General features: G+C 41.1%; 1 protein-coding gene across 4 annotated transcripts in view; it reads right to left on the bottom strand.

Annotated features, from left to right (window-relative positions):
- The window catches only part of CTTNBP2 (cortactin binding protein 2), a 132011-nt gene that overhangs the window by 76341 nt on the left and 34261 nt on the right, over positions 1-21409 (bottom strand). For 3 of the 4 annotated variants that reach the window (XR_012087413.2, XM_073000529.2, XM_073000530.2), the window contains exon 3: positions 10330-10554. Coding sequence is in view for 3 of the 4 variants with exons in the window: in XM_073000529.2 (XP_072856630.2) it covers positions 10330-10554 (225 nt within the window). In the remaining variant the exon portion in view is untranslated. Of the gene's footprint in view, positions 1-9491; positions 9683-10329; positions 10555-21409 lie in introns of those variants that run through there. The other variant, XM_073000532.2, reaches the window with a different exon arrangement.

The following is a 21409-nucleotide window of genomic DNA, read 5'->3' as shown; positions in this document are numbered from 1 at the left end:
ACCGTTAAGTTTCCCCTCCTAAAACAAACTTATTAAGGGAGAAATGTGGTGTTCGCCAGGTCATGATTATTCATATGCTATTTGCATAGACCAATGGGAGTGCTGGAGGGGTGGAGTCATGAGGTATAAGAGACTCAGCAGCAGGAAGAGGAGTTAGACAGAGAGATTTGGCGTCTGGGCAGGAGACCAGTGGTTGAGAGGAGTAAAGAAGAATGTTTGTTTAAGAGTCAATAACATTGCTTCTTCTGTCAACACTTGTATCGATAAGCAATTTTTATTTAGTTCTTTTAAAATGACATATGGCCTGGACCTCGATGATTAGTAATAGGTATTGTTGATGAAATCAACTGGTGGCAGCTGAGGGTCACGTGGCGTGAGCTCTTTGGTGAAACAATCAGGGGCCACGTGGAATCGTGACAACTACTATTTTACTTCTATTTTAAAACAGTTTCCCAGACTAGCATGCTTATGCAAGGACAAAAAAAAAAAAAGATACTGTGACAGGAAATAAATTAAATAATTTTTTCAGTGATAGCTACCATGGATTGTAATAATAACCTTGTAACTGCAGAGCCGGAGGAGACCCTATGGATCAGGTCCAGCCCTTGTCACAGAGGCACACAGGGGAACGAAACTCCCAACCTCTGGCTCCGCAGCCAGATGCCTTAACCACTGACCTACTACAACCCACTTCTTCAAACACTTCTTTTCTCTGTGCCTGAACAAGTGGATTATATAACCCCACAACAGTTTTCTTTTTATTTTACTTCAGAGAATTTCAAAACAACATTTTTCACACTAACACCGTGAACACTTGTGTTTGTCAAGTGTCATTTTGCATATACAACTGTCACTCTTCTAAAGACTAATCTGGAAATAACGAAGCATCCAAGCAATTGCCTCACAATTATGAGAAACTGGTTGAAGTCTTTCAGCTTCTGGAATGGATGAAGGGAAACAGAGGATTCTAGCAAATGTTCCTCAGTAAAAGGCTTGTCCAGATGGTTACGTGATGACATAGCACACTGCCAGCACACTGAGCATGAATCAGCATTTATGACAGGCCAGCAATATTGATGCCCAGATATAATTAGCATGTTTGGTTTGAAATTCTGAAATAAGTAGAGGCTTCCTCTTATATCTCTGCTCTTGGAGACATGGAATTCTCTCGGGATTCTTTACCCCAAGTATGGGAAACTTCTGGTTTTCCAGATGTTGTTCAGTTTTAGTTCATATGAATACTAACACATGTGGCCAATGGTTTAGGTTAATAGGAACTATAATCTCCACATTATTTGGAGGGCTTAGACCCACCACACTTGCTTTACCTCTTGGGAAAGGGTGTGTGTGGGGAAACCACATCTCTTTCCAGTCACAGATATCCCTGTCTCTGAAGTATAGAGCAAGAAGGCTCAAACCTTTGCTCTTATGTGAAGTTGTGGGTGGTGCCACATAGAATTCTCATTTTGGTGGATCCTGGTGATTCAGGGCATCACATTTTAGTGGCACAGCAGCAGAAGCAGCAACCCTCAGTTTTATATTAAAACATGACGCATGTGGAGATCCATATTGTTTTTAAACTGAAAGTCAGGCAGGGGAAAATGCAGCAGGAAAAGCAGAGAATGGCCTCCGCGTGAGGCTCAGGTGAGCAATGTGCTAACACCAGCAGCCATTGGTCTACCCCGATTTGGAATCAAGATGTAATTCAAAGGAATATGAAGAAACTGATTAGTTAGATACAATCCATGTTCACTGAATGTAATCTTTATTTTGATTACACAGCTCTGCTCCCCTAATCACTCTGTCTCCGTCTGTATCTATATTAGACTGCACTGTTAGGGCATAAGCTGATCAGAGCAACTGAATAAATAAAATAGTCCCGGTCCTGTATTTGTGATTATTACAGAGACAGGGAGGATTTTACATTCCTCTAGATGCTAAAATCATACTAATTTCAGAGCTGTAAGAAGATACTGTATGGTGAATATATTTCATGTACACTGTAATCTGGGGAACCAGATGGCCCCAGAGGATTGGTAACAGGATATGGAGCATTTCAGCTCTAGGTCAGTGGCTCAAATTTGGCCTTGGTTGCTAGCGAAAGGAGAGTCATTACAGGGCAGTGACTTCTGGTTGGCCTGCTGTTCACCAATAGCATTCTGTCTCCTTTCTCCAATCCTGAGGAAAAATGATAGCCTGCTGGACAGCTCCTCCTAGGGATTTTCCCCTTGTTGTTTGTGTGTATTCCCTCTTGGCTCTCTTCTAATAAGACAGCTTCTGCTTTGAAAGCTTAGCAGGTTTTAAAGAAGAAATTGACAGCAGTTCTGCTGTCTTCAACACCCACTCAAAATAAAATTCCTTTTGTATTTAATAGAAATAAAATGGATGTTGAAGTGAAAAAGAATAAACCTGCACGTCCAAAAATGCAAATCTACAAAATGGTACTTAGATGTGTGAGAAGAGCTGGAAAAATACTAGGTGAAATTCCTGCCATGGGTTTCTTCTTAAAAGATTGCTTGGAGGAGAAGAAGTGACGCTGTCTGATTAAAAGAGAGTTTAATCAATCAAATGCAATTGAGTGTGTTAATTTTTTTACCTAGCACCCAATTACTGAGAATTCTCGACTTGTTTTAGAGGAAAAATAAAAAGCATTCAAATGTCAAAATAAAGTCTGAAATAGCAATACAACCAGCAAGAGCACAAAACAAAAATAAAAGCAGCAATGAGAGACAAGAGAGCAGTGAACTTTAAATACATGAACTATTTTAAGGTAGAAAAGCATGGAAAAAATTAAAAGCCCTTTTATGGACCTGAAAATATCATAGTATATAGAAAGCAAAGGTTGGAAGGCAGAGAGTCTCCTTTCCAACTGCTAATTGCTAAGTGCCATACTTCATTTAGGAGGAACATATGGGGAACAACTTCTGAAGATGATCTTAAGACAGGGATATGTAAAGCATGGCCCATAAGCTAAATACAGCCCAACAGGCCAGGACCATCCAGAGGGCCTCAGGTAAAACATTAAACTCCCTCCTCGAGATAGAACACAACACAGCAAATGAATTGCTGCTGTGTCTTACTTAGCTTCACTCCACCTTCCGCTTCCTCATTTGGGAGCAAAGTCACCTGGGACTCAGGCTTGGCCTCCAAGAAAATTCCTGAGATTGGTTCACGTCTTTGTTTTCCATGATTGGAGACATGATGCAGGAATTAAGTCATCTTGCAACCCAGTAAGTCAGTTTGCCTCAGCATCATATGATGCATGTAACTCACCTAGGGTCGACTCCTCCAAAGGCTAGTGGAGTCTCCCTTTTCTGTGCAAAGAGCAGCAAGTGGCCCTCTGTGCAGAAAAAGATAAAATGGCAATTGAGGATTGGTGGTGTGAGGGAAATGGCTGGTTATCATCCGGCCTGTTGCAGCTCAATCTTGTCTATTTATTTTTATACTTTTCTAGTCATGTTTGTCAAGATTCCTACAAAAACATTTATGGTAACTTCAAACACATCAATCAGCTAAATCACATTCTAAAGCTTATGAATCCAGCGGTAAGTCAGAACCTAGAAGGCAGAACCTAAAACTTTTGAAATATTTATAGAAAAATCCTATGGTGGCCAATAGGGGACTACTACTCACTGAGTGTTGTGGGTAAGTATGAGTATGTCATCCTCTCCCCCTCTACTTTATTTCTCAGTTTCCCATCGATTAACACCAATAGAAGAGAAAATCATTATGCAAGTTAAAGTGATGGCATATCAACAGATGGAAGCACTTTGGAGCCCATGAATTTACTATCTACATCACTGCACCAAGAATGCTCTTTTTCCTTGTGAAGTCCAATTTTAAAAAAATGGTGAGGACCTTAAATAATGCATATATTCAAAGGCACCACAGATGTACTTGACAGGTTATACTACTTAGTAGGCTCTATTAAAAGCATCACTGGCCTTGATATTTGTCAAACCAATAGCTAGCCATTTCCTCCATTTGCTAATGTGTCTTGTAATGTTTCTGCCTTTGTTGTTGTTTAGTCTTCATGACCCTATGGACCAGAGCATGCCAGGCCCTCCTGTCTTCCAATGCCTCCCAGAGTTTGGTCAAATTCATGTTGGTAGCTTCGATGTTGCTATCCAACCATCTCGTCCTCTGTCGTCCACTTCTCCTCTTGCCTTCACACTTTCCCAACATCAGGGTCCTTTCTAGGGAGTCTTCTCTTCTCATGAGATGGCCAAAGTATTGGAGCCTCAGCTTCAGGATCTGTCCTTACAGTGAACATTCAGGGTAGAATTCCTTCAGAACAGATAGGTTTGATCTCCTTTCACTCCAGGGGACTCTCAAAAGTCTCCTCCAGCACCCCAATATAAAAGCATCAATTCTTCAGCAGTCAGCCTTCTTTATCGTCCAGCTCTCACTTCCATACATTGCCACTGGAAAGACCATAGCTTTGATTATGCGGACCTTTTTTGGCAAGGTGATGTCTCTGCTTTTTAAGATGCTGTCTAGGTTTGTCATCACCTTCCTCCCAAGAAGCAGGCGTCTTTTAATTTCGTGGCTGCTGTCACCATCTGCAGTGATCATGGAGCCCAAGAAAGTAAAATCTGTCACTGCCTCCATATCTTCCCCTTCTATTTGCCAGGAGGTGATGGGACCAGTGGCCATTATCTTAGTCTTTTTGATGTTGAGCTTCAGGCCATTTTTTGTGCTCTCCTCTTTCACCCTCATTATGAGGTTCTTTAATTCCTCTTCACTTTCTGCCATCAGAGTGGTATCATCTGCATATCGGAGGTTGTTGATATTTCTTCCAGCAATCTTAATTCCGGTTTAGGATTCCTGCAGTCCATCCTTTCGCATGATGTATTCTGGATATAAGTTAAATAAGCAGGGGGACAATATACAGCCTTGTTGTACTCCTTTCCTAATTATGAACCAATCAGTTTTCCCATATCTAGTTCTAATTCTTGCTTCCTGGCCCACATATAGATATCTCAGGAGATAGATAAGGTGGTCAGGCACTCCCATTTCTTTAAGGACTTGCCATAGTTTGCTCTGGTCCACACAATCAAAGGCTTTTGTGTAGTCAATGAAGCAGATGTAGATGTTTTTCTAAAATTCTCTGGCTTTCTCCATGATCCAGCGCATGTTAGCAATTTGGTCTCTAGTTCCCCTGCCGCTTCGAAATCCAGCTTGTACTTCTGGAAGTTCTCTGTCTACATACTGCTGAAGCCTACCTTGTAGGAGTTTGAGCATAGCCTTGCTAGCGTGGGAAATGAGTGCAATTGTACGGTAGTTGGAGCATTCTTTGGCACTGCCCTTCTTTGGGATTGGGATGTAGACTGATCTTTTCCAATCCTCTGGCCACTGCTGAGTTTTCCAAATTTGCTTGCACATTGAATGTAGCACATTAACTGTGTCATGTTTTAAGATTTTAAATAGTTCCACTGGAATGCCATCACCTTCACTGGCCTTGTTGTTAGTCATGCTTTCTAAGGCTCACTTGACTTCACTCTCCAGGATGTCTGGCTCAAGGTCAGCAACCACACCATCTGGGTTGTCCGGGATATCCAGATCTTTCTGGTATAATTCCTCTGTGTAATCTTGCCACCTCTTCTTGAGGTCTTCTGCTTCTGTTACGTCCCTACCATTTTTGTCCTTCAGCATTCCATTTTCTGTAACTCTCCCTATCTCCCCTGCATTTTGTTTGCCTTTTGTTCTCTGCTATTAGTAAGGCTTTGTTGGACAGCCACTTTGCTTTTTTGCATTTCCTTTTCTTTGAGATGGTTTTTGTTGCTGCCTCCTGTACAACGTTACGAGCCTCCATCCATAGTTCTTCAGGCACTCTGTCCACCAAATCTAGTTCCTTAAATCTGTTCTTCACTTTCACTGTGTTTTCATAAGGGATTTGGTTTAGATTACACCTGAATAGCCTAGTGGCTTTTCCTACTTTCTTCAGTTTAAGCTTGGGTTTTGCTATAGGAAACTAATGATCAGAGCCACAATCAGCTCCAGGTTATGTTTTTGCTTACTGTATAGAGCTCCTCCATCTTTGGATGCAGAGAACATAATCAATCTGATTTCGGTATGGTGATGTCCATGTGTAGTCGCCTCTTGTGTTGTTGGAAAAGAGTGTTTGTGATGACCAGCTTGTTCTGTTGACAAAACTCTATTAGCCTTTGCCCTGCTTCGTTTTGAACTCCAAGGCCAAACCTACCTGTTGTTTCTTTTATCTCTTGATTCCCTACTTTAGCATTCCAATCCCCTATAATGACAAAAACATCTTTCTTTGGTGTCAGTTCTAGAAGGTGTTATAGGGCTTCATAGAACTAGTCAATTTCATCCTCTTCAGCATCGGTGGTAGGTGCATTAACTTGGATTATGGTGATGTTGAAAGGTCTGCTTTGGTTTCGTATTGAAATTATTCCATCATTTTTGAGATTGTATCACAGTACAGCTCTTCCCACTCTTTTGTTGACTATGAGGGCTACTCCATTTCTTCTACGGGATTCTTGTCCACAATAGTAGATATGATAATTGTCTGAATTGAATTCACCCATTCCTGTCCATTTTAGTTCACCGACGCCTAGGGTGTCAATGTTTATTCTTGCCATCTCTTGTTTGACTACATCCAGCTTACCAAGGTTCATAGATCTTACATTCCAGGTTCCTATGCAGTATTTTTCTTTGCAGCATTGAACTTTCCTTTCACTTCCAGGCGTGTCCACAGCTGAGCGTCCTTTTGGCTTTGGCCCAGCCACTTCATTAGCTCTGGAGCTACTTGTCCTCCGCTCTTCCTCAGTAGCATGTTGGATGCCTTCCGACCTGAGAGGCTCATCTTCCAGCGTCATATCTTTTTGCCTTTTGTTTCTGTTCATGGGGTTTTCTTGGCAGAGATACTGGAGTGGCTTCCTAGTTCCTGGTCCAGGTGCATTGCGTTTAGTCAGAATTCTCCACTATGACTTGTCCATCTTCGGTGTCCCTGCACGGCTTAGCCCATAGCTTCTCTGAATTACTCTAGCCCCTTTGCCACGATAAGGCAGCAATCTGCGAAGGGGCTTCTGCCTTACTCTTCAACTAATCTGACTAATTACTTACCTTTCAATCTGCATGTTCCGACCTTTCACTGTGCTTCTTCCTTTCTATTCTTCAATCCTGGTTGTCAATTTCCATGCCCATCAAGTGTAACTTTTCCCCAAACAAAATCCTTTCACGGATGCTCTAAACTAGAACAACCATGGGGGATGGCTAGCATTACCCATGGTGAGGAACAGTTGCGGAAAAGTGATGTGAGGGGCCTGGACTTAATCTTGCCTACCACAACATCTCACTTCCCCATCCTATTCGGTCCAGGCATCCTATCTGAACCCAATCCTGTTCTAATATTAACCTATTATCCCCTACATGGCCTTCCATTAAGGTGACCAAGACTCAGCATTCCTATCTTCACTATTTGCAAAATAAAAACTACATGCTCTTTCCCTCCCCCTCCCCTCCCTCCTTCTGACTGAAAACTAGTTAAACTCATTTGTTCTCCCTCATTCTGATTCAAAAAACTCGTTAGAACATTGTTGTTCAGAAGTGAACCCACTCGTTGCTTCGCCTTCCTTGTAGTGTTGCAACACAGCTGTCTGCAAGCAACACGGATCACCGCAAGAGGCATGTTTATCTTTAATTACTTGGCAAAATGCAAAGTATGTAAATAAAATCCAAAGAAAGTTTGGTGTCAGGTGTCATGCAACTGATTTAATTACATGGAGTTGCCCACGATCAGTGGTTATATTGTATACACTGTGCTATTGTTAGTTCTTAGCTTCTCATAAAGATATGCTCTCACCCACGACTAGAGAGTGGCTACTATGCTGACATCTGAGCATCCAAATGCTGTTCCTGAGATGTAAGTAGGGCTGTGACCCAACTGGAGACATTTTATTTGTTTAAGCATATGGAGTTTAGTCAGTCAGTTTATCAATCAAATCTGCAAAATTCTGTACAAAGATAAAAGCACTATTTCTACAGCATGAGCATGCTTTCTTTGAATTAGATTGGGGTGGACAACTGTAGAAGATACAGATTCAGCCCCCCGTCCCCTGCTGTCGGCTGCATCCACCGCTACCTTCATGCTGAATTCCTTCAGCAAACTGCAAAAAGCTGAGAAGACAATCAGGAAATGTTTGTTTTCGTTTCCCAGCTTACTCATGAATTTAGCTGGTGAGCTGCTAAGACCATTCACAACACATATTCCTTGCCTGTTTTAAAATAGCTTTTTGCAGCACAGCCGGGAGGGGCTATGGGGTAGCAAAAGGACCTTGGGGTTCCGCACAACCTACGGGTTGTACATCACTCATCCCAGATTAAGCTGATGCACATCTCTGCTGCAGCAGATAGATTTTTAGATGAGGTATTCCTCTTATATGTGAGGAGAGAGAAAATGTCTTATTTAAAATAACCATTTACGCTTGTACTAAAAGTGCATAAACGGATAATTAGAACTAAACAGCACTTCAGTCAATGCTTTTCTGGATCCATTTGAGGGCTGCAATTAATCACATATATATCACACTGATACACACACAGAGACGTACACACACCTCAATGTGATTTACAAATACTGTAGAAATATTTAAGCAAAACGTTCTGGTTTCCATCTTCTTCAGCTGCTCTGGTAAAAGTATGCTGTATCTTGGAATCTAGTAGTACTCAAATAAAATGACACCTTTCTAGGCAATTAAACATTTTAAATTGATTAATCAAAATAATGCATTAAAACTGCTACCCTATCAAGGGTGTCTTTGCAAGCACTCTGGGCTCAAAGTAAGTTTTTCATTTCTTCAGACGCTGGAGGCCTGTATCCAGTAGAGATCAGGACCGCACTTGGGTTACAAATTATCCCTCCCTTCTCTTTGTCAAACCCATATCATAAAAAGATCAAAATCTGAATAGAAACTCCCCAATTTGTGAAGTCAGTTTTCTGGGTAAGAAACACATGACCCCAAAGCCTCTTGTGATCTTTCCGCAGATAAAATCCTGTTGTAGAAGTAACATGCTATCATTGAATGAGATATTTTACTATGTGCTGCTGGAAGTTATTCCTATGCTCCAATAATCCTGCCTACCTCTTTACAATTCTGACCTAGAATAACACGGCACCTTCAGAGGCTGAGGCCTAGACGGCTCAGACATTTGTTTCAGCTTGTTTTAGTCCAAATATATCCAATTTATCTACCTGCCAGAACAAAACACAGACCTGAATGTTATTTGTAGTCTTGATGTCCACACAATGCAAGCAAAAACAAATATATGCATCAAAAAATGCAAACATCTGAAAAAGCACACAAACATACTTAATGCATACAATTTAAAACAGGTGTAGCTGATACAAATACTTCAAAAATGTATTTAAATTTTGTTAACATTTACTGTGGTAAAAAACCCCCAATAACTCTCAGTTCTGTATCTCAGAAACAGCTATAAAAATAGGGAGTGCCAAGTTCAAATTTTACCTGCAGCACAAGAAGGCAAGTCATTCTTTTCCTCTCAGTCTCATTCCCACTTCTGCAATGTGGTGAGAAAGATACTGGTTAGAGATGGGGGCATTCGTATTTGAATACAAACATCCCCACACAGCTGGAGTTAACGAGGGTCCACTCACACGTCTGCGGCTGCCACTGGCCCCATGCTCCTCCTTCCAATCGCTCCTGAGCGCCATTCTCTTCCTGGTCGTCTAGCCACTCCTGGCAGAGGGAGGGAGGACGAGTCTCCCTGCAAGCCTGCCGAGTGGCTAGCCAAGCAACGCTCCGGAGCAATTGGAAGGAAGAGAGGGGCCCCTGCCGCCACAGGATGCATGAGTGGATGGTCCCGGCCCCAGGGGCTGGATCCTCATGAGCTCCAGCTGTGCAGGGATATTTGTATTCATATATATTCATATATGAATACAAATACCCCCATCTCGAATACTGATCTATTTAATTCAACTGTTGTGAGGATTTGAGAAAATCAACAACAAAAAAGCGAAACTGTGTATGTAAAGCACTCAGGACCTTACACGTGTGGCACCAATGGGGCAACTTTATGTTCTTATTTATTACAATTACTGTTGTCATTACTGTGTCATGAATATTACAATTCTGTAAATAAAATAAACACTTCATTGTAAAAGGCTGCAAACCATCAATCAGCAGTTCACTGCCAATGACAAAAAAAAAAATCTCAAGTGCTTTAGAACCACACACAAAAAACCCTGTAAAAATTATACAAGTGGAAGGCATTAATTTGTTTAGAATAAGGATTGATCAATTAGAAGGCAGAAAGGAAAAACAGGGGAAAAATTACAGATGGTACCTTTTTTTGCCTGTTTTCTGCTGCAATCAACTGAGCTGCCATCCTCTCCTGCATTTTTCTGCAGTGAGCCATAACAGCTTCTAAAATGGAGAGCGGGTTGGTACAGATGGATTTCTTGTCTTTATCACCAGCACCTGCTTCATAGTCTCGTTGCAAAGCCAGAAATGGGTCACTAAGATTAAATCTCCCATACCGTTCCTGGATGAAAACCTCCTTCCTCCGTGCCTAAAGTATTAGATACAGAGATGAACAAAAACAACAGTTAGAAGACAGTTAATGAGAATAGGAACACACACAATAATTGTATACCTAAAACATTAGTGAAACAGATAGCTGCACTTTCATAAAATTCTAAATCGGTTCAGCATTTTTAAAAATAAGGAAATTTGTGTTATCATACTGTCAATTACAGTAATCTAAATGCAATCTTATCTGAAAATATTTCAGTAACACACAAACTCACAGAAAAAAATTTATAGTCTGTACACACAAACACATATATCTGAGATAAAATCACTAATTTCACTTTTTTAAGTGCAGTTGATCATTTTAGTTGCATTGGCTTCCTTTAAGACTGACAGTGTTCCTTTAGGACAGGGGTCCCTGTCACGTTCCCTTCTGTCCCTTGATTGTTTCACCAATCACAGAGCACAAGTTACGTCTCATGTCGCTGCCACCAGTTGATTATATCAACATTGTTTATTATTAATCACAGAGGTCCAGGCAATGTGTCATTTTAAAAAGAACCAAATAGAAATTGTTTATTATTACAGGTGATGAAGGTATAAGCAGTGTTGTTAACTCTTAACAAAACATTCTACTTCATACACACTCAACCGTCAACCCTCTAATCTCCAAATCTCTAATCTCCAATCTAATTCTCTCCTCCCCCTGCAGAGACTCTTTAATCCCCTGACTCCAGCGCTCTCCTTGGTCCATGCAGATAGCACATTAATATTCATAACCTGGGCGGACGCCACATTCCCCAATCCCTGGGCCGCAGACCAGTCCCGGTCCATGGCCTTTGAAAGACTGGGCCGCCGAGACAGATCTTAGAGGGCTGAAGGAACATTTGTGTACACCTGCACACTCCCGCCCCTGCACACACACACACACACACCCCTACCCGGCCCCCCACAGATGCCCCTGGCCCCCATACACCCATGCACAGATGTATGCACACATTGTCCCCCGCACACATGCACCCCCGCCCGCCATCCACCCAGCCCTTGGGGGAATGGTCTTCAACGAAACTGATCCCTGGTGTTTAAAAGGTTGGGGACTATGCTTTAGCACCGACGGAAGCACACACACACATATGCAGAAAAGTGTAATTTGAAAAAGCTAATATACAGAGTTCCACCTTTGAAAAGCAATAGAGTTCCATTAGGAAACTTTGTTAGAAAATGAATAACATCAGATATGTGTTTTGTTTTGTTTATAAATTGCCTTATGTTCTATTACTGTGATTATGTTCCATGCAACAAGTGGGGATAATCTGGATTATCACCTTGAAAATAAAGACTGTTGTTAATATTGATTATGACACAAATAACAATCAGTGTGCTACTTTATACAGAATCTTATTACTTATATAGATCTTTCATCTGGAAAATACACCATAATTAGAACAGAATCATCCTTGATATGTATCAACTAAGACATAACATAAAAAAGAGAGATCTCAGGTGTGGTGTATGGCTTCTCCTGGTCTTTGCAGTGTGAACAATCAATGCAAATATCTACAGGTGCAGGCCTATCATTAGTCAAAGTCAAGCAGCTAACTGAGGTGGCAGGACACCAAGAGCGGCAAACTGCATCATTCATTCATTCATTCATTCATTCATTCATTCATTCATTCATTCATTCATTCATTCATTCATTCATTCATTTATTTGATTTATGCCCCGCCTATCTGGACTACTCATCCACCCATTATGATGGGGCCTGTTGCTCCTGTCTCTTTTTTGCCTTGACTTTTGAAGCCACCAGGCTCACCTTGCTATAGCAGCCCTCCCGGCCACTCACTTGCTCCCTTAGCTGTGGGATGGCTGGCAGGTCCACCTCTTTGTTCTTGCTGCCTGCTTATTCTTGGGTTGCCAAGACCCCTTACGGTGGTGACATAGTTTTATGTCAGGGTGGTAGAAAAGGACAAGACCTACTGAACAAGTGTTTTACTAGCTAGAGTTTGGTGCAAGCTTATTTCTTGATGTTAGAATCATGTCAGAAATGTTATCTTAGAATAGAGAAACAAGACAATTCTGTAGGGATGGGGACTCGAGGTGGAACTTGCTGTCAAGTCCAACTAAAGTCAGACCGACAACTCAACTTGGACTTGACTTGTTTTTTTTTTTCAATTACAGTGGTGCCTTGACTTATGAAATTAATCCATATTGAATGGTGGCTGCAACTCGAACATTTCGTAAGTTGAAGCACCATTTCCCATAGGAATGCACTGAAAACCATTTAATCCGTTCCTTTCGTAAGTCGAAGCTCTGGCTGCAAGTCAAACCAAAATTTTGCGGCCAGAGCTTTTCGCAACTCGAAATTTTTGTAAGTAGGGATGTTTGTACGTTGAGGCTCCACTGTACTTGGACTCAACTTGTGACTCAGAATGCACCCACACCTCCCTTTTTTCTGGGGGGGTTTGGGAAGCTTGATTTTAATAGGGAGTCAGACTTGGGGCCTGGGATTTGGTATGAAGAACTTGGACCCAAAGATTCGGACTTGGTATCAAAGACTTGGACTTGGACTCAGATCCAAAGACTTGCCAACATCCCTGCAATTCTGTAAAAAGAGGTTGGTTCAAAACTGCATATCCTGAGCTTGTATACTTGTGATCCACTGAGGCATCCATTTGGGGACTACCTTCTGTTTTATCAACTAGTAATTCTATCATTGTTTTGACCACTTCCCCTGTCTAATGTAAGACAAGTTAGGACAGCAAAATGACACTTCTGAGCATACTGGAAGCCATTTCAGTATCTGAGCATACAATGGAGAGGTGCACCCAGTTAGTGAAATTGACTCCTTCAAGCCACTTTACTTTCCCTATAAGCAAAGGTAAGAGGTTTGCAAAACCAAACCAAACCACCCCCTCAAAACCCACAAAAACCCAACCCAAACCAACCAACCAACCAAAAACACCCACTCTTTAGTTCAGCTTTCCCTAGCCTGGTGTCTTCCAAATGTTTTGGTTTACACCATCTATAATTCCTGGGTGGGGGCTGATGAGAGTTCTAGTCTAAAACAGATAGAGTCACAAGATTTGGAGAGACCATCTTGCCTACTGAATTTAAAAGAAGAGCCAATCCAATTTTACTGATGACTCAAAGAAGTGCCTGAGGTTCTATAAATTTTTAAGGCCATGCTTGCAAAAGCCTAGTTGCTTTTGATGAAAACAAGATGTTCAACTCACTGTACACATCAATTTATATATCCATTTTCCTGAATCATAATTTGTTTGACGAAACAGTAATGTTTTAAACTTGCAAACTGCTCTGGGCGTTGGGAAAGGGGCGTCTCATGATCTCATGATGACATCAGAGTCTCCGACCAGTCACTACAATCAACACTGAGCATGAATACACATAAATTCGTCTCGGGTTGATGGAAAATTCTCTCTAACATACTATGGCATTTAAATCATGGTCATGGTTCACACAGAATTTTTTAATTATTCAGGGAAGGTGCACTTCAAGTGTCCACTATCCCACAGGCCCACTTCTCCCTCAACCTTCTCTATCATTAACACCCTCCTTCCCAACTCTTTTGACAGCATTCAAATCCCTTCTTTTAAAAAAATGTTTAGAAAGTGGAATAGCATTGAATTCACAAGACATGGTAAGTACTGTATTTGAATTAGTGCTGTATCAAATTCGCGCTATAGCTCTAGCACTAACTAGAATATATATATGTTCATCTGGAAAATACAGAGGGAAAGCAACAAAAAAACCCCCACAAGCCTGCCAGCTGAACTAAACAAAATCCACAATGATGCAAAAAGATAGTATCTACTTGCAATTAGCACTAACATTATATAACTGACAGAATAAATATTGAAAAGGACAGTGAGAAACATGGTACAACAATGGGACAAATACTCATCTAGTTGCTCCCTAAGGAGAGAAGATATATGTTGCAATTTGGTGCAGTGATTTGTGGTTTTTAATCAATCCAGCAGCTCCACAATGGCTAATATCCTATTGGATATGTGGAGTATAAGGACAGATTGGCTTCCGTCATCTCTGGCTTGCAGATTTCCCCTTGCATATGGGGTTGCTGGATTCCTCCGTTTGACAGTAGCAAGAACAGAGGCAACTGTACATAATACAGACTGTTCTGCAGCATGTTCAAGCCCAGTGGGATACCAGCCGGAACGTTTTCTCCAACCTCTCACTTCAGAATGGCAAGAGTGGAAGTAGATTTTGTTGGAAAGCATAGGCCAGTATTATATAGCTTAAAAGCAGAGTGGTAGAACAACTGTATGAGCATCCTCCCTGCTCCAGGAGGCCCCCTGTTGCATGCATAGTCTTGCACAGTTTGCCAGACTGATCATGCAGCTGGTTCTATGACAGGGGACAGATACACTTAAAAGAATTCCCTTCCACTCCATTTTGTGCAACAGGATTCTGGCCTTAATGTCCAATGAAGACAAGTACAACCATACAAAGGACACTAGTTGTGGGCGAGGTATTTTTTGCCACAGGCAAAATACTACAAGCACCCTGAAGGCAACAAAGCACTGGAGCACAGCTTGCTTTGTGTAAACTAAGTAGAATTCTCTGAGTTTTTTGGAATAATGAAGGCAATAATGCACCCGCCTAGAGGAGCAAGCTGTCTCCAGTGACAATCTGCCTGCTCCATACTTTCAACTAACTTTATTTTCTCTTCAAATTAGATTGTGACTAACTAGAAAGGAAAGGTTCATTATCACAGATTATCAACCCAGCCAGTCTGTTAAAAAAAGGTAAGATAAACCCTAATGAAGAATGAATCATGTTTTAAATATAGAAAGTCAATTTTAAAAGAGGACTATTGCTATCATAAATAGCCTCACACAATGAAGGCAAGGTTGATGAGCAAGTGTGAAATCCCAAGACATCTCAATGGGAAACAACAGTAATTAAGTAGAGGACTGCAGTGATTATTATTTTTCTTCTTAACATGTGTCAAACTACTAAGTCCTTAAAGACAAGTGACCTATAAGGCCAAACACTGAGTGAAGGGGTTCATATGTTTAGAAGTATATACAGTGGTGCCCCGCTTAACAATTGCCCTGCATTATGACAAATCCGCTTTACGGCAATCTTTTTGCGATCGCAAAACGATGGTCTAAATGGGGGAATTTCGCTTAGCAATGATCGGTTCCCTGCTTCGGGAACCGATTTTCGCTTTACGACAATCAAAAACAGCTGATCGTCAGGTTTTCAAAATGGCCACCAGGTGCTTAAAATGGCTCCCTGCTGTGCTTAGGGATGGGTTCCTCGCTATACAGGCACCGAAAATGGCCACCGTATGGAGGATCTTCGCTGGACGGTGAGTTTTTACCCCATGGGAACGCATTGAACGGGTTTCAATGTGTTTCAATGGGGTTTTTAATTTCGCTTTACGATGTTTTCGCTTAACGGTGATTTTCCTGGAATGGATTATCGTCATTAAGCGAGGCACCACTGTATCGAGCCTAAACAATTCCATGTGAGCCTGAATGAGCCAAGATGGTATTGCTCAAGTGGGCACCATTCACGTGGACCATGGTTGCTGGCCCCACTCATCCACACATCTATCCATAGAGGGCAACATGTTCTAGCCACAAAGGCTCAACCCATAATTCAGACCCTGTGTGATCAGCTTGTAACTCCTAGGGGAAGCCTATCTTGATATAGCAACCTACCGTCTACAGTAGTACCTTTTGATTTAGCAGAACTGGCACTTACTAGTTCTTCCAAAGATTATGGCATCCAGTATTCACTGTTCTAATAATTGACTTCAGAGTACCAAACCCTTTCTTTGTTCCCTCACAGTACTACCAATCACTCTCTATTCCAGGCTGTTTGCCCAACGTCCTTCTAGAACCCAGGGGACTTTTCATTCGGTTAGAACAGAGCAAGACTACATAGCTGACAAGGAATACTGCAGGCAATGCACTATACTGTACAGAGCTGAGTTTCTCAAGTAACCCTGGGCAGTAAAAGTGTCCCTCTTGCCTTAAAATTACACAGCTGGGTTCTACCATGCTAAACTACAAGCACAGGAAGGACATGAAAGAAAAAAATCCTGCAGTTTAAAAAAATGTGGGAAACTCACACATTTTTGGAGTACTTTGCAGGTTTCAGAATTTAACATATGGCAGAAAATTTAATATTTCCTTGGTTTTTATCTAGATTAATGGCAGGCATTATTGTTTGACAGATGGGGAAAGAAAAACAGGTCAGATTTCAAGAAGTTAATAGGATGGTTTTCCATAGAAAAGATGAAAAGGGGGAAAATATATCCTGCATCCAGCACCTTGCTGTCTCATAGATTCAAATGTTCCTCATCTGCTCTGCCAAGACATTGACAGTATGCTCTCCTTCAAGATCAACACAAACATACAGAAGAAGTCCATGGAAGTTTCCTGGAACATCACCTCTACAAATAGCTAAAGAACATTTTCCTAGCAAAAACATGTTTATTTTGTCTTTTTATAGTAATGAAACCTTTGTATAGTCTCTAAAGAAATCCAACTTTTTTGTGACTCACAGACACCTGGCATTTCCAAAATCCAAAACTTTTCTCTGCAACAAAGCACACTCCGATTTTACTGCCAACCAACTTGGCAAGCGTACTGTAAGACAATGTGAACAGTGTGCTGTGCCAAAAGGTCATGACATTCATAATCACACATGTACGAGTACATATATTCTGCATTCAGGACCTTTATAGAATCTAAAAAATCTAGGCACTTGAGAATTATTTCCATTACAACCCAAGTATATATGCTTTTGACATGTGGAAGATAATCGAAACACAGTTGTTTATTATATTTATTTATTTATTTATTTAAACATAGCCTCATCTCTCTGTCTCTACACATGCCACTTTTTAAAAAATTACATCTCTTCACCCTGCAGTTTCTGGTTGCCCACTAGAAAAAATCCGATCGGAAGAGTTAACATGATGTCACCTTTCCTTGGGATTTAATGAAACTGTGGGAATCTGAGGAAATGCCAGATGTCACAAAGATAATTATGCAGTGACAGACAGGACATTCAGTCAGACTCAGCTACCTCATATATAAGGCAACCACACGATTTTTGAACTCCATCCATGAAAGTTTCTCTGAAACACTCTACTTTTCTAAAATTCTGGAACAACATCACTCTTTTGTGCACTGGTTGGAAGTTCACTAGCAATGGAGTGAGACATTCCCTAATCGTTCAGACTGGTGCCATCCTGGCTATTTTTGTCTCCATCTTCAAAGTCAGAGTCTGCTCACAGAAATAAAAGTTTTAAGGGTGGACTATAATATTAGCATTTTAAACTGATAGTCCAGATACACGTCCAAAAAAATTATTTCAGAACAGAACACTTGGTTCTGCCAGAAAAATTTACAAGCAGATAACAAATCCTTCCTATAACATCCATGAAAATTCTGAGCTTCAGCTTAAACTTTTCTATATGCACCACACATAGTACTGTACTTCACAAAGATGGAATACAGTGCCATTATATTTCCTAAGTGATATTCACAACAGACAAAGCATACAATATACAGTGGTGCCTCGACTTACGAATGTCCCAACTTATGACCATTTCGAGTTACAACCAGCTCTGACCGCAAAATTTTGCTTTGACTTGTAACCGGAGCTTCCAGTTATGAGCAGAAAAAGGCAGGGGGAAAAGGCAGGAAATTCAAATTGCTAACCGTTGGTAGCGAAGAGGCTGCTTCTTTGTAGCTCTTTCACCCCAACGGTTAGAGTGAGTGTGATCGGAGAAGGCTTTGGACTGCCTGGTAAGGTAAGGTGTGGTGCTGCTTTCTGCTTTTTAAAAACTGTTCCGGCGGGGTTTTGCAGCATGGTTTTGGGCTGGGGGGGTTATATTTCTGTGCTGTGATGGGTCTTGTGGGGTTTGTTTTGTGGTATCGCCCCCATTTCCGATGGGTCTTGGGGTGTTCCTTGCTTTTGGGGGTTTTACAATGGGTCTTGGGGGTTTGTTTGCTTTATGGGTTCCTCCCCCCCACTTCCGATGAGTCTCAGGGGCTTTGCTTGCTTTTGGGGTTTCCCCCCATTTCCAATGAGTCTTGGGGGGTTGCTTGCTTTTTGGGTTTTTTCCCCCATTTCCAATGGGTCTTGCAAGGTTAAAATAGTCCTCTGCTTGCTTTTTGCTTTGGTTTTTTGCATTTCTGATGGGTCTTGCTGCTTCACTTGCTTTCTGCTTTTCTTTTTTTGCATTTTCAATGGGTCTTGCACACTTCGCTTGCTTTTCTTTTCTTTTCCCCCTTTGGCCGGAACGGATTAATTGCGTTTCCGATGGGTCTTGCAGTGGTTTCTTTTTTGGGGTGATTTTTTTTCTTCTGCCAGAACGGTAATTGCATTTCAATGGGAAATGGTGCTCCGACTTACGACCATTTTGAGTTACAACCGGAGTTCCGGAACCAATTAAGTTCGTACGTCGAGGCACCACTGTAAGTCTGGAACCTATGGGTTGAAATACCACGAACAAGTTACAGTCAGTTCCAGATTCTTGAGGTTCCCCAACTCTGTCTATCTCCTTTGAGTATGACAAGAGGAATATCACTTTCTACTTCGACTAGAAAACAAACCACCTGTCTTATTTGCAGATGCCAGGAATTATAGTTGTTTCTAACAGTGGCAGCTTGTGGCACCCTACATGGATGGCCATATCTGGAATCCTAGATTTATTTATTATTTTAAGATATATAGATTGTGTTATAGTGCTGCACACTATGTGAACAAATTAGGTTAACATGCTACTACCAGAAAAATTTCTGTGGATACTTGCCATCTTCTACAAGAAGAGGCATCCCTCCCTCGTGAGCACATGGAACACCAATAGTTCCAATTATAATTAAATCAAAGCTATATCAAATCATGATTTCTAAACTAGTAGAGAGATGGAATGCATGCATCCATATCTCGTTGCAGCTCATTCCCCATCATTTACATCACAGTTTAAATCCTAGTGTAGCCGTCAAGATATTGTTGGTCTCCAACTACTATTAGCCTCAACCATCATGGCTAGTGTCCATGAGGATCAGATTTAATACTCTGACATATAGAGTCAAAGTTTTCCATTTTAAATGACTGTCTGCAGAATGTGCCAGCCTGGAACAAACACTGCGAACAGCAGAATAACTTAAAAATATTTGTTCAAGAGGAGCTTATGTCAGCACGTGATTATACACAGGAAGCTTAGTATTGGGACATCAGATACTATCAGCTCAAACTTTTGAAGAAAATACACATCCAAGATAGTTGAGGTTGTGATTCTCCCTGTCAATTTAATGCAAAATCAGTGAGGATCAAATGCTGTCTTTTATACTGCTATTTTGTGGAGATGCTACTACTCCATTACTACATTGTTCCAAGGCCTATGTAAAGCCATTTAATTAAAGATACTGAATAAAAGATTTTCTCCCAATTTCAAAAGCATTAGGAGAAAAATACTGAAGATTTTTACAGTCTTCTCCTATCCTGTACCCTAGTTGGAGCTGAAACCCCTCTGAAGTTCTACAGATAAATATGTTTTATCATACTGGTTTCCATAGCAACAGAGTAGTGCTATGAACACACAATTATGATTTCACTGGAGAATCACCTGGAGTAAAAGTTGCCAAGGAAAAATCTATTGGAAAGGCTGTTCTTGTTTGTATGTCCATAGTTAGTTGTTTTTAATGGAGGGATTTACTAAAGATAACGAGATGCATGATCCCGAGTCAATTCTTGTGGTTCCCCAAGCACTCCCAAGTATTCCTTTTTTTTAAATGGCAAAAAAACATGGTGAAATCTATTGCTGAAAAAATAGCAATGTGGCTTTCAGCAGCTTTTCCTGTTTACTCACAGCTATTTTATACTTCACTGGCTCATTTAAACTTATTTGGTGGTTATCCAGGAAATTCAGGGGTAATTTTTATGTAAAAACGAAAGTTTTTGTCTTAATTGATCTAACCGGTTTAGGATATTTTCAATCAGTCTGAGTAATTTCTTGTTTTGGATTGTGAATTAACCTTAAAAATCAATTTGAAATAAAAATTACTCCTGGAAACCATCATATAAATATAAACTTGGTAGATTGAGTATAAAAGAATTGCAGATAAGCCACAAAAGTGACAATGCTTCCTTTTCAGTGGTAGATCACACCACGTTTTGGGGGGTGGGGTTTCCTGGGCTTTTCTTTCTGCAGTGGGAGTCTGGGTAGCAGTGTGGCCCAAAGTGGAATCTGGATCTCAGCCTGGCTGGGATCACCTACCTTTGCCTTAAATGTGATAAATGGCACTGCACATCCCTCAATTTGGCTTGATCAGTCAGCCATTTCTACTTAAATTAGCAAATTGTCTGCAAATCGTTCCTCTGAGATTTCAGGGTCAAGAAGCAGCAACAAAGCCCTGTCTGAGCTCTGCTGAGGTGAGCATTTAGAGAAGGCACTGAAGGATGAGGCAATAAATCACTATCGCAAACCGATCTGACTGCTCAAATGTATTTTCTGGGATTCCAGATGGTGAGCAAGATCTCGATATGTGTGTGTGTGTGTGTGTGTGTGTGTGTGTGTGTGTGTGTGTGTGTGTGTGTGTGTGTGTGTGTGTGTGTGTGTGTGTGTGTGTGTGTGTGTGTGTGTGTGTGTGTGTGTGTGTGTGTGTGTGTGTGTAATTCTGACTTTAAGAGGAAATAATTAGCAAACAGAAAGTAGGCCTTCTATAGAAAGCCCTGAAAAACTGTTTCAGTGGCCTGCAAAGCTAGCACCACATAGGTCAGAGCACATCTGCTGTGCTATAATCCAGAATGACTACCACCACCTTAGTGGAAACCATGTGTTGGAACCTATGGCCCTTCAGATACTGCTGAATTGCAGCTCCCACCAC

The sequence above is a fragment of the Pogona vitticeps genome, chromosome 5 (genome assembly GCF_051106095.1).
Source record: "Pogona vitticeps strain Pit_001003342236 chromosome 5, PviZW2.1, whole genome shotgun sequence".
Taxonomy (NCBI): Eukaryota; Metazoa; Chordata; class Lepidosauria; order Squamata; family Agamidae; genus Pogona; species Pogona vitticeps.
This window is presented reverse-complemented; position numbering and strand designations above follow the sequence as displayed.